Below are 14,570 nucleotides of genomic sequence, written 5' to 3' on the forward strand. Positions count from 1 at the left end.
TAACCACATTAATTGTGCAAATTGACGACACCGTCGTGTGTCGGTTTTGGCGGCGTGAACGCCCGTTCCGTACCACATTGTTTGTGGGGAACCCACTACCGCAACCGAACTATTGTTTCGATTGTCAGGTGCGGGTTGCCATGTTGTTTTGCTGACGCGGACGAGCGTCGGGTGGTTAACGCGGGATTCCCCGTTGAAGTTTGGAGGGCCCGTCGTTTCACGTCGCCGTCGTGGGAACATTGCAGTATTCGTGTCAAACGGTTCCAGGAGGCAGCACTGCAGTCCATGCCAGTGACCGTCCAGTCCACTTCATCGTCTTACCGGGTGATCGACTATTATCATTTCCATTATCATTTCTACTATCAATTTATATTATCGTATTTTAATTATTGTTTTGTTTACATATTGATCGATTGATCATATTATTTATTATAATATTATTTATATGTGTTATATATTATTACCAATTTTGGGCGCCCGCTTTTATCATTGTATTTTATAGGTATTCATATATTGTCCAATAGATTCACATTATTATACTATACATTTGCGTTATATTATGTTTCGTATTTTGGTCACCCACCTCGAGACTAGTGATGCGAGTCAGAGTAGTTGACTACATAATTCGTATGAATTATTCTGGCGCAACAGTTGGTAGCAGAGCGTGGTTTCTTTATTTATTTAATTAGCGTTCTGGTTTCGAGTATTCAATCAACGAGTGACCCTTTCTGTTATTCACAATTCAGCGATTACTGCTAACTATAATTTCGATTTCAAATAATTTATTCAAGTCGACATTAGTGTCGCATTCGTCATTTCAAATTATTGTTTGTCTAATTAATATTTATTATTATTCTCTGGGTTTATTATTATTATTTTTGTGTATTTATATATAACAGCGCGCATTTCAATAGGTTATACCTGGATCGTGATAGGTACCTAATTTGTCCCGTTAGTTATTGTCTCCTTGTCTTCGGTCGATTGTTGCCAATTTTCTCCGTTGATTTCGCGTCATATTTAGACAACAGTCAACATGGTCGAGACAGCAGAAGATAAAGAAATAAAACGCGTCAGACGTCTTGCCACTAGAGCTGACACAAAGCGCACTATCGCCGTAAAAAAAATCCGATCAATTGACAGTCTCGCTAAACGCGCGAAAAATGATCCTAGTCTTATGGATGAACTGCATATAGCGGCTGCGACGTTGGATGATTTATGGGCACAATTCGAAGCGGCGGACAATGATGTGTTAGACAGTTTATTGGAAATAAATGCCGAAAGCGAATATTCAGCCGAGTTGCCAGCCGAAGTGCTTTCTATTATCAATACAATTACGGCAGTCGCCATGCAGGGCAATTACGATAATATTAAGATTGCTAAGCGCGGCCTGGGTGGACAAAATCATGCCAGCGATGCAGCAGTTAAACCAACATCTAGACTACCTGAAATCCCGTTACCGTCGTTCCATGGTGATTTTAATTATTGGCCCACGTTCCGCGATCGGTTCTCCGCGCTTGTTGGCGATAGGACCGACATACCGAAAATCGATAAAATGCAACATTTGATCGGATGTTTGCAGGGTGCTGCAGCGGACGCCATACGCAATATAACCGTGTCCAATGACAATTACGACCTCGCGTGGTCCACGTTATCGTCGCGTTTTCATCGCCCGCGATTAGTCGCGCATGCATTGATCGACAAGTTACTCAACGCACCGGTGTCTTCGCAAGAAACGTTGTTCGATCTCAATAATTTTGTATCGCTCTTTTCCGAGAATATTGCGTTATTAAATGCATTGAACATCAGGGACCTCGGATCATTCATAGTGTTCTCCATGGCTTTTCGGTGTCTCCCGGCATCCACACGAAAATTATTCGAGTCGTCCGCCCCTCCGGAGTTTCCGACTGTGACTGACTTGCTGAATTTTGTACAGTCCCGTGTAGCGATTTTGGAGATTGCCGGAGATCATCAGAAAAGGCCCAATAATCGACTACAGTCTACATCACATAGCAACGCGTTCGTCAAGAAGGTTCCGTTCAAACCAACCACTACATCGTTGGTCGTTTCGAAGCCATCGAGCTCCAAGAGTGACTCCTGTCCGAACTGCCGTGAAAGGCATACTATTACTGATTGTCGAAAATTCGCGTCGTTGTCGGTCGAGGACCGCAACAAATGGGCTCGTGATAACCGCGTGTGCTACGCGTGTTTATCGACCAATCATTGGGCCAACAAGTGTCATTCAAAACTTCGCTGTGCAACATGTTCAAAGAAACACCATACGCTGCTTCATGGGTTTTCAACACGACGCCAGTCAGAGAGCGCTCCGTCTAGCGACGATGCGCCCTTCTGTGCTGCATCAACGACATACAGGAAGGACGATTCATCAGCCGTGCTATTGGGCACCGCTCTCATTCATATTCGTGACCATTGTGGCACCTGGCAGACGGTCCGTGCCATCGTCGATTCAGCATCCCAAATAAGTGCCATAACTGTGTCCTGTGTTACTCGTTTAGGACTACGGCTGACAAACTGGACAGCACCGATCACTGGCCTATCCGGTGCAACAGTTGCTGATGTCCGAGGTATGGTCGATTGTGTCGTCCAACCAAGATTTGCTACGGAGCCACAATTGCAAACAAAGGCGTGGGTAATGCCGTCGATCACGTCCAACATGCCACGTCGATCTCTAGACACCAGCGTCAAGGATCGATTCGCGAACCTGGCCCTTGCAGATCCGACGTTTAATATTGCTTCTCCCGTTGACATGTTATTGGGTGCCGACTTGTTCGCGCAAATAATGGACGGCCGGAAAGTGATTGTAGCTGCCGATCTACCCACAGCGTTCAGTTCTATTTTCGGATGGATTCTGATCGGGCCGGTGCTCCAAACTTATGTCGAGTGTCACGCATCGCTCCCTGTGTCATTAACCGTCTCAATTCAAGATTTAATCGAGAATTTTTGGCGTGCTGAGGAACCCGCGATGCCGCCGCCTTCGTTCACGGATGATGGCCGTTGTGAAGAAGTATTTGTAGCGGAACACAAGCGACTGCCGTCTGGACGATTCGCCGTGCCATTACCGACGCGCACAGCCTTGTCTTCGCTAAGTTTTCCAGGTTCCCGTGAACACGCGATCAAACGCTTTGAAAATCTCGAGAAACGACTGTCGAAGGACTCCAAACTACGAGAGTTATATTCCAATTTCATGTCCGAATACTTATCACTAGGTCATATGTCGGTGGCAAAAACACCCGGGACATACTTCATACCGCACCACGCCGTATATCGACCTGCAGATGGCAACAACAAGATCCGCGTCGTATTTGACGCGTCTGCGAAGGGATCTCGAAGTTTGTCATTAAACGAATGTCTATTGCAGGGCCCCAAATTACAACAAGACATCGTCGATGTACTGACCCGTTTTCGTGTACCAAAGATAGTTTTTACGGCAGATATATGTAAAATGTACCGCCAAATATTGGTCCTACCGGAGTACCGTACACTCCAGCACGTGTTTTGGCGGTCGTCTCCGTTCGAAAAACTCGTTGAGTATGAACTTGATACAGTGACATACGGGACAAACTGTGCCCCATTTCTAGCACTTCGCGTCCTTAAGGCAATCGCCGTTAATGATTGCACTGATTATGACGACGTTCGTGACGCGTTGCTAAACCAGACATACGTCGATGATGTGTGTGCTGGCGCTGATTCCACTACCGATGTTTTAAAATTCCAATCCAGCCTAATTTCAATTCTGAATCGCGCGGGGCTAGAATTAAAAAAATGGTCCAGTAACGAACCCGACGTGTTAACCGCCGTGCCTGCCGACCATTGTGTAAATTATCCACATTCGTTTGACGCCGCAGATGACAGCGGTATAAAAGTACTCGGCCTTCAATGGCATCCGACCAACGATTCGTTTTCGTGTGCCCTTCGTCCTAATTTGTTGCCGATCATTTGCACGAAAAGAGGATTGCTGTCCATGATCGCGAGGATTTACGATCCTTTAGGACTGTTTGCACCCGCAATCTTTCACGGGAAATGCATTATGCAGCGCACATGGTCGGCGAAGGCATCATGGGATGACCCCCTTCCGGATGACATCTCGCGGGATTGGGAATCGTTTGTATCAGACCTGCCATCCCTTAACGACCTGAAGGTACCTCGTCATTTCAATTCCCGTCGTGGATCGCCGTGTCAACTATTGGGATTTTGCGATGCCTCACAGCACGGTTACGCTGCAGTTTTATACATAAAGATGTTAGACCATGATTCTGATTCTAGCAACATTTTTCTCGTCGGGACAAAAACGAAGCTGGCGCCGATAAAACCCTTGTCGATTCCGCGGTTGGAGCTGAACGCCGCGTTATTGCTATCTCGATGGATGAGTCGAATACGGGCAACCCTTAAATCGTATTTAAACATCGTCGATTTGTACGCATGGAGTGATTCAGCCATCGTATTGTCTTGGTTGAAAAATCCACATACGTCATTTAAGGTATACGTTTCCAATCGCGTCCATCAAATCATTACTCTAATGCCTGACTGTCGATGGCTCCACATAAAGTCGGAAGAAAACCCCGCAGATTGTGCCTCGCGCGGCGTCTTACCTTCGGTGTTATCTAGTCTATCGCTATATTGGCAAGGTCCTCGGTTCCTCCACGATGACGCGGCGAGCTGGGACGTGACTGTACCGTCGATCCCGATACCCGAACTACCTGAGACGCGGCCTGTAGCTCTAGTGCTCAGCACTGAACAGCCATCAGAATGGTATGACAGTTTCTCATCATATGACCGGCTGGTCCGCGTAGTTGCCTACATTTATCGTTTTCTTCAAGCATGTAAGAAACACCCTCGGCCTGCCATTGGGGCACTACAGCGCACCGAACTCGATGACTCCATCAGCAAGCTGGTCATCATGTCTCAACGATGTTTCTATAAAACTTTAGCACACGAACTGTTGACGTCAGCACGTGTGTCATCGAAACACCTATCACGACTACGTCCGTTCCTAGACCCATCTGGGGTGATTCGCGTTGGTGGGCGGTTGCGCCATTCACATTTAAATTATGGTAGTAAACACCCCATGTTATTAGCGAAACAATCGCATTTGTCGTTGTTAATATGCCGCCGATGGCATAAAATTACGTGTCATGCTGGTCCGCGAATAATGACGGCCCTTATATCGCGTGATTTCTGGATTGTGTCAATCAAATCTGTGTTACACACCGTCACACGCGCATGTCCGGTCTGCGTGCGTTTTGATGCGAAACCGCCGCAACCTATAATGGCAGATTTGCCAGCCGCACGAGTTCAGCAAAGTAGGCCGTTCGCGAGGGTAGGGGTTGATTATGCCGGCCCACTTCAAATGCGTGAAGTGCAACTTCGAAAATCTCGAGTATATAAAGTGTGGATCGCCGTCTTTGTATGTTTGTCGGTTAAAGCTGTCCATTTAGAAGTGGTTACAGGGCTGTCCACTGAAGCATTCCTTGCCGCCTTTGACCGGTTTGTTGCGCGACGAGGCTTACCGTCAGAAATATTTTCGGACTGCGGCACGAACTTTGTTGGCGCGGACAAGCAACTTCAGTTACTGATCAACAGTCCAGACGGTCAACGCACCATTTCTCAAGCGCGCACATCGTGTCAATGGCATTTTAACCCCCCAAGTGCACCGCATTTCGGTGGCCTATGGGAGGCAGCGGTCCGGTCAACGAAACGATTGTTGATCCGTACCATGGGTACCCATGTACTCACGTACGAGGAATTCACTACCTTACTTACGCGTGTTGAGGCAGTACTCAATTCGAGACCATTGACCCCATTAACCACGGACCCCGCTGACCTTGAATATTTGTCTCCTGGACATTTCCTAATCGGGCAACCGTTGTTGGCTGTACCTCCCCGAGTATCGTTTGAGTCACGCGTCAGTTTAACTCAACGTTGGAAGCTTCTTGACCAATGCCATCAGGCATTCTGGCGACGTTGGTCAACGGAATATCTGACGTCGCTTCAAGGGAGATCGAAATGGACTACTGAAGCACCCAACGTCAAGGTCAACGACATGGTAGTTATAATCGATAACCAATCTCCACCACTGGAATGGCGTCTCGGACGTATCCTTGAACTGTTACCTGGCAACGACGGTGTTGTACGTGTCGTACGGGTGTTGACGTGCAACGGCCATATCACTCGACCGGTGGCTAAAGTAGTGGTATTACCCACCCACTAGCGTTTCGCATTCTTAACAACCTCACAAAATTGATCGTTGATTGAATGCTTATCCCCAAAACATAGCTTCCAGTTCTAATTTTTATATATTCTCAAATAAACTACCACTTATCAATTATTCAATCACTAGCTACTCTGACTTCATATCTAATGTGTGGGCACCATATGTGTCATTGGTTTTAACATTTATGTATCTTCATTCGATTATTGTGTATTATTTGTAATTTTATATTCAACATGTTCCTTTTCCTTTTGTAAAATGAAATGATAATTAGTATCACTCCGGTCATGCATCATCTCAAGACGTCGCTGCAGCCCATTCAATCCAATCCGTTCGATTTCTATGGGAGCCTGAGCCTCCCATGGGGGGGAGGATGTTTGAACCGCAATTTCGTGCCCGACGATTTGCACCGACGACAATACAGAGTCCAGAGTCCAGCCAGATTACTACAGGTTTTGACGATCTTTATCAACTATCGTCGTCGTAATCGCAGCTTGGACGGTCGCGGCGCGTAATAATATACGCACCAACCAGTCTACGAGAAACTTCTCGTCTCGCCTCTCGCGACCGGTGCGTGCTGTATTGTATTGTTGTGCACGAATGCCTACGCCGGTCTGCTCTACGCGTCGTCCTGTTCGGACGGATTTTGGCGTCTTCGATCGTCGTGGGTGCGCCATTACGGGTTCGTTATCGTTGTGTCGGTGACTTGTCCGTTACCTCCATTGTTTTGGGCCCCCTTGTGACGAGCGTAAGTGTCGGCGCTGATCGCGCGGCCGTTCGGTGTTCGCGTAACCACATTAATTGTGCAAATTGACGACACCGTCGTGTGTCGGTTTTGGCGGCGTGAACGCCCGTTCCGTACCACATTGTTTGTGGGGAACCCACTACCGCAACCGAACTATTGTTTCGATTGTCAGGTGCGGGTTGCCATGTTGTTTTGCTGACGCGGACGAGCGTCGGGTGGTTAACGCGGGATTCCCCGTTGAAGTTTGGAGGGCCCGTCGTTTCACGTCGCCGTCGTGGGAACATTGCAGTATTCGTGTCAAACGGTTCCAGGAGGCAGCACTGCAGTCCATGCCAGTGACCGTCCAGTCCACTTCATCGTCTTACCGGGTGATCGACTATTATCATTTCCATTATCATTTCTACTATCAATTTATATTATCGTATTTTAATTATTGTTTTGTTTACATATTGATCGATTGATCATATTATTTATTATAATATTATTTATATGTGTTATATATTATTACCAATTTTGGGCGCCCGCTTTTATCATTGTATTTTATAGGTATTCATATATTGTCCAATAGATTCACATTATTATACTATACATTTGCGTTATATTATGTTTCGTATTTTGGTCACCCACCTCGAGACTAGTGATGCGAGTCAGAGTAGTTGACTACATAATTCGTATGAATTATTCTGGCGCAACAATAATAGTATACCTAACAATAAAATAGTGTATCATCTATACAGTCTTATAATGTGTACAAGCTGGTTCTTCCTAAAAATAATTCATTATTCAAAATTACAACACCTGTTAATATTGTTTTAAATTATTTATTAATGTTAACATATTTTATGAATTTTTGTTATTTGTATTGTAATAATAATATTTTTTAAAACAGCATAACTTTTGATATGATAGAATTTAATATTAAAATACTAAAGACTGAGCTTAATCTTAACTTTAAAAATTACTTACTTTATTTTTAAAGCAGGAATCTTCAACCTGCCAGCTAACCTTGTGTAGTTGTTTGGCAGATCTGCAAATACATTTTAATTAAAATTGTATTATATAATACATAAATTTATTATGAATGTGACCAAAGATATTTTTCAAAAATAATAGGCGGCCTGCTGCTTAAAGACCTGAAGACAACTGTTTTAAAGAATTAAATCTAAATTCAGATCAAATCATGATCATATTATTAATCACGTTAAAAGATAGATTTTTTTTAATTTCTAATTAAGAAGATGTTTTCTCAGCTGCTGTTACTATTTAATGGTATATATTTTGTTAACAGAATTCTCTTGCCATATAAATAGTAAGAAATATTTCAGTTATTTTATTATTATGTAGGTGTCGTAAAATTGCATGTAAACCACTTTCTTCTTTTTTAAATGCCCATACAATGCTATTATTTTTCTAGTTCAATAGAATTCATGTCAAAACATAATCCAAAATTCAGTCATACAGAAGTTTTTAAAATATACTATGACATCATGCTTCAAGAAGCAACCATAATCCTCCATTTTTAATTTAATAATCAAATACAAATCAAAGCACTTACATGATGCAATGGTTAATTGTTTATTTTTAAGTTTAAACGTAAATTCTAGATCCACATTTTATATTATTAAATAGCATAATATGGGCCCCCCTAATCTAAAATATCTACTATGATACGTGTATAGATAAATTAGGTGATCGGCACCACTATCAAAATTTGATGTTAGATTTTAGATAATACTATTTTCAACATCCAATTTTTTTTTTTTATTTATAAACAATATTAGAAATAACCAAATATATTTTTTGTAACATATCACTAAATACTTACATTAAATTTATATAATAAATTATTCCATGCTATTAGAGAAAATAAAAACTTAAAAGCTTACATTATTGTAAAGCAACTATAAATTAAAGTGAATATATTTTATATTTTTTTATACATGCAATTTTTAAAATATTCAAAATTTAATCTTTGATAAAATATTTTTTCATAATTAATTCATAAAATTCTGCCCCTGTAAAATTAACTCATGATTTCATTGTAGACTTGTATTTAAACCACCTATTCCCTAAATCGGTTCTGCTAGCTATTAGCTAATGATATCCTGTTCAGAAAGAAACATACCACAAACCAGAATAGAATTCTCAATGATAAAAAATCAATAATATACTAATATTAAAAATGTTCTTAGCTTAAAATTATAAAGTAGTATATCTTTACATTTTTAACTGTATTTTTTAGAAGCATCAACTAAAATTTCAAGATCGGAGTACATTATTTGAAGATTCTGTATCATCTCAACCTCAATCAAGCCATTCAAGTATAATATTAAAACATCAACTGAAGCCATCTGATGAAGAAATTAAAAATAATGATGTATACCAATAAGTTTTACCTTATAATATTTTCTTATCTAATAATTTACCAAAGTAATAACGAGTATTAGTTTAATATATGAATTAAAATATTGTTATTTAAAATAGAAAAATGATGATTATACAACTTTAACTAATGGATATGATTGCAAAAAAAATGAAAATAGTTTGAAGATAAATTCAGGAATAAATACAGTTTGTAAAACTAATAATGAAATTATATTAACAAGTAAGTTTTTAAAATTTCAATTGAGTGATTAAAATAATTCTTTAATAATTTATTTAGAAAGCAATCAACTGACCAAATTTGAGAAGGATAAAAACACAAAGATGTTAGAGACAAATACAATTAATGAACATTTGCCAATCAACGATACCAGTAAAGATTATGGTGATCTTAAATCAAACATACAAGAGCAGGAATTAAGTCCTTTATCATTATTGACATCCTATAATTATCAAAAAACAGATAAAGTTGAAATTTTAGATAAAAGCTCAGAAAGTTCTGTGACAGCTACTTCTTCAATGGTAATAAATAATAATAAATTATAATTGCCTATGTTTAATATTTATTCCAGTGCCATACTCAGGATTTGTTTTCTGATGATGGGGACTTAAATATTTATACTTAACTCTATAGGAAAATAAGAAATAATTTAAAAATATATATATACACATATTATTTAATGTATTATAAGTTCATTTAATATATTAATGTAAATTGTCACAATTTTAAATCTTATATAGCTCCTATTATAAATCCCTTCAAAATTATTACTATGATTTGAATTCATTACGCAATACTGCATACTAAAAAAAATATCTCACCTGAGACTTTTTGGTGGGGGGGATTAAGCCCAAAAGCCCACCCCCTGAATACGGCACTGATTTATTCAATCATATATCAGACATCAGTTTAGTAATTTGTACAACTTAACTCCTGAATAAAATTGCAGCTGTGTTTTTAACAGTGGCGTAGCCAGGGGGGGTCTAAGAGGGCTATAGCCCCCCCCCCCCATTGACTGTGTTTATTTTAGCTATTGTAGGCTATAGTCAAGAAGGATGCAGTTAAAAGATTGGAGGCATAATAAATAAATAAAAATGTTTATACATGTATACAATTTAAAAAAAAAAAAACGTAAATAAAAGAAATATGTTATTTGTATTTTTTGAATTTTTTTGTGAGACTTAGCCCCCCCCCCCCCATACAAAATTCCTGGCTACGCCACTGGTTTTTAATAATACTTGGAAAAAATGATTATTTACTGAAAAATCTATGCATACATTTAACAAATTTAAAAGAAGTTCTAAAAAAATTTGATGAATTATATGCATTTACAAATACATTTTATGGCCTCTATTAAATACTAAATAAAAATTATATTTTCATTAATATTAATTTGTTTTTATATTTTTAATTTTAATCTTATATTGTAATTTATTTAACTTCAAAGTTAGACACATACATTTTAATGACAAAACAGTACAAGAAATTAATGGTTATAAAATATATTCAAGTGGTAATGAGATCAATATATATTTTTAAAGGCAAATTTCCTCAAATTTTAGTCTATTTTCACAGTTTTATCAATTATATTTTGAAAAAAATATTTTATCATTATAATTTTTCATGCTTTTTTTTCTTTATGAATGATACTGTTTATGTTATATATAAATAAAATACACGATAATGATAAATATTAATCATTGCATGGACAAATTAATTTGGTTAATAAACTCATTACTCTAGTCCCAAATATTTGGTGACTGTATTATATTATTATTATAATATTATCTGCATTACATTAAATACATATAATGAAAAGTATATTAACATAGAGTATATAAAATAGAGAATAGTGAAATCATTAACTAAATTGAATCAAGTACTTTGTTTGGTAATATTTGTATCAAACTACAATAGATTCAATAATATAACTTTAAAAATTAAAATGTTGATAAGTAGGTAGTTCAAAAATAAATATTATGTTTAACAGAGGAAGTTGTTTAAATACAATTTTAGTGTATAAAAACATTCAGCATTACTCTTAAAGAAAATGTTAAAAATTATACGTTATAACAGCACTCAGAAGTAGAATAGTCGAGTCTAATTGAATCCCTCTACTTTGGTCTTTTATCCTTGGTCCCTACCACAGACCAAGTAAACTTAATACCAATATGTGTAAATAATTATGAGGTTGATGTAAACATTGAAAAACCATATTGTGTAAACTATTTAAAGTTAATGTTTGTTATTTGTTGTCAAAATATAGATTTCATTGAAACAGTCTACTCAAGAAGTTGAAAGTGAAGCTGAAAGTTTAACTAGTCTTGGAGAAGTTAACTATTTTTCTAAATGATCCACAATACACTTGCCTGTAAGAGAAGTTGAACATTAATAAATATTTTAAGCTGTTCTAAATGTTCTAAGAAATTATATAATTTACTCTTTTATTATAATATATCCCCCTTTAGAAATTTAACTATAACAATTGTCAATTTCATATTTTTTGACAATAATTTAATATTTACATCAAGATGTACATTAATTTTAATACACACATTTATGAATATTTGTTTATGTATTATTTTTACATTTTTTCTTATGATGTTGGAAAGTGTTAACTGAGACTTTTAATTGACATTTTAGATATAAAAAAAAATACTATTGTTGGATTTTAAAAGCAATTAACTAATAGTCTACTAAAATTTAATAAGTTAACCATAGGCCAAAAAATTATGTTTTAGGGACCCATTATATTCATTAGAATTACAAAATTAAAAATAATTACACTTATAAGTAAGGCCGCCCGGGATTTATATGCAATAAAAATCTATAAAATGCAAATTTTTTTTTACAAATTAATAAACTATACGATTTCAAGTAAAAATATTACACAATCTAAATATATGCATAAAAAAGTTAACTTAAAACAAAATGCCAGATACAATTTTTAAAGACATTTACAGTATGTGTACAGTGTACATATACTATAACTTGTCTAACTCTAATTTAATCGTATAATTATAAATTTACCACTATAAAATCCAATATTTTTTGTTATTTGTCTATAACTTATCGATGTGCATTATTATTATAGGTTATTTACTATCAACAGTAAGTATATGTACTGACGTAAACATGACTATTTTAATGAACAAAGATAGAATTATAATGATTATTAATTATTATTATTGCTGTTAATTTTTATTATAATTGTAGAATATGCAACATTTATGCAAATATCAAGAAATATGCTATAATATGCATTTTCATTTAAATATGCAAAATATGCAAAAAAAAAAAATTAACCTTAGAATCTACACCTTATGAATCGATTAAAACATCGAAATTTATGATCAAAATTGTTCTCGGTAAATTGTAGATGAATATGCATTTGCATATAAATATGAGCCCTGCTTATAAGCTTAGGTATTGTGCAGCCTGTTGTAAAAGAGTGGGCCATGCCAATGATATTTGAAAAATTAATTTAGGTGTAATTAAATTACTTTCATTTACTCACCGCCTCACTGGCGATCACCCACTATTTAAGTTAATGAATGTATTCATTCATACTAAATACAGGAGCTCCTTATAATATCAAGGTTTTTTTTGATAGAAAGACCACAAAAAATACCCGTTACAGGTAACTGAATCATTCACCAATAATTCAATAATTACATTTTTCTGGATATTTAATTAGATATGTAATATTTTATATTAAAGTTTTCAGTTTTGTGGTATAAAAATATCAATTATGACAATGTTTAATATATAAGTTGCAAACTATTATACATTACATACTATAAAAAGTATCAGTATGGTACAGCTTACAGGGCGGACTGAGAAGAAAAATCACCCTTGGCTAAACAGAAAATTCGGCCTCAATTTTGGGCTAATAATAAAATTCAATAATAGTTTTTTTTTTGTATAGTACACAGGAAAATAAAAAAATAATAGTAAAAATTGTGCAACAAATTACTAATTAATAGAAAGGTAATTTAAATAATAAAATATAAATATAATATAGTAATGAATAATATTATGGAAATTGTGTAGTTATGAATACAAAATAATATATTTTATGATTTATAGCTGTAGATGCTTGTAACAGCTATAGGTATTAATTGTTGACTATGTGTCGAAGATTCATATACTGTGTACATTTATTAATTATTCATGAGGTATTATTATTATTCAACTTTTAAATTTTATAATTAATTGGCCCAAATTTATTCAAGCAGCCTAAATTTTTATAGGCCCAGGGATTGCCAGCCCCCCATCACCCTAGCCACTGAGTGGACCATTGGCTATGCTTATATTACAATATTACAATTCTAAAAAAACTCATGTCTAAGATTGCCTAAATGCAAGTCTATAAGTGTTTAAGGCTATTTAAAAAAGTGACTAAGTAACTGAATTTGTTCATTAAAAATACCCAAAATTCACTTATATTATATTGGTAAGTTTCCTAAAAACTTTGAATTTACTTTTATTAATTATCATTCTTTAAATCTCTATAATATAATTTAAAAAAAAATTTCGAAAAATACAAATATTTGTTCCAAATTTCCAATGGACTTTTGTTTCTAATGTACAACAAGTAATTTGTGAAACATGAAACAAGTCTATCAGAACAACATTTTTCCCATACTGTTTCGCCTCTGAATACACCATAAAAACTAAACAAATATTAATCTAGTTAGTAAAAAATATTAAAGGTATTGCCTTAGACTGTTAGACTATATACTATGGATGGAGTCACAGCGTATTATTTTGAAGCCGATATTAAGAGGACGCTACACCAGCATGTGTTGTGTTGTCTCCGTCTTACAAGTGCGTAACATTGCAAAAACTGTTTCGCGTGGGAAAGAACCGAGAAAGATACAGTTATAACTAAGAAACGAAATTTTCACCACATAATAAGGAGAACATTTACTGTGCAACGTTGTTTTCAATTTTTCGATATCACAAATAGAAAAAAAGTTCTTATTGTTTCAAAATTCATTATTTTTGCGTTTTTCAAAATCGAATAACTTTTTTTCAGTTCTATATCAAAAAAATAAAAACAACGTTGCACAGTCGAAGTTCCCTTTTATCTGCGGTGAGAATTTAGTTTCTTAGTTATGGCTGTAGCCTTCTCGGTTCTTTCCCGCGCAAGTTTTTGCAATGTACTTGCAAGACGGAAACAACACATGCGGGTGTAGCGTCCTCTTAACGAT

The 14,570-nt window shown here is 36.4% G+C and overlaps 1 protein-coding gene across 2 annotated transcripts in view; it reads left to right on the top strand.

Moving 5' to 3' along the window:
- LOC107161627 (uncharacterized) overlaps window positions 1-11,920 on the top strand; it is a 102,744-nt gene extending 90,824 nt beyond the window's left edge. The window contains exons 12-15 of one of the 2 annotated variants that reach the window (XM_015508109.2): window positions 9,214-9,348; window positions 9,456-9,576; window positions 9,634-9,875; window positions 11,621-11,920. In XM_015508109.2, coding sequence (XP_015363595.1) covers window positions 9,214-9,348; window positions 9,456-9,576; window positions 9,634-9,875; window positions 11,621-11,707 — 585 coding nt within the window. In that variant the 3' untranslated portion in view covers window positions 11,708-11,920. Of the gene's footprint in view, window positions 1-1,033; window positions 7,340-9,213; window positions 9,349-9,455; window positions 9,577-9,633; window positions 9,876-11,620 lie in introns of those variants that run through there. The other variant, XR_016190605.1, reaches the window with a different exon arrangement.
- The last annotated feature ends 2,650 nt before the right edge of the window (window positions 11,921-14,570 follow it).

This window comes from Diuraphis noxia, unplaced genomic scaffold (assembly GCF_037042655.1).
Source record: "Diuraphis noxia isolate RWA-SAM2 unplaced genomic scaffold, SU_Dnox_SAM2 contig0002, whole genome shotgun sequence".
Lineage (NCBI taxonomy): Eukaryota > Metazoa > Arthropoda > Insecta > Hemiptera > Aphididae > Diuraphis > Diuraphis noxia.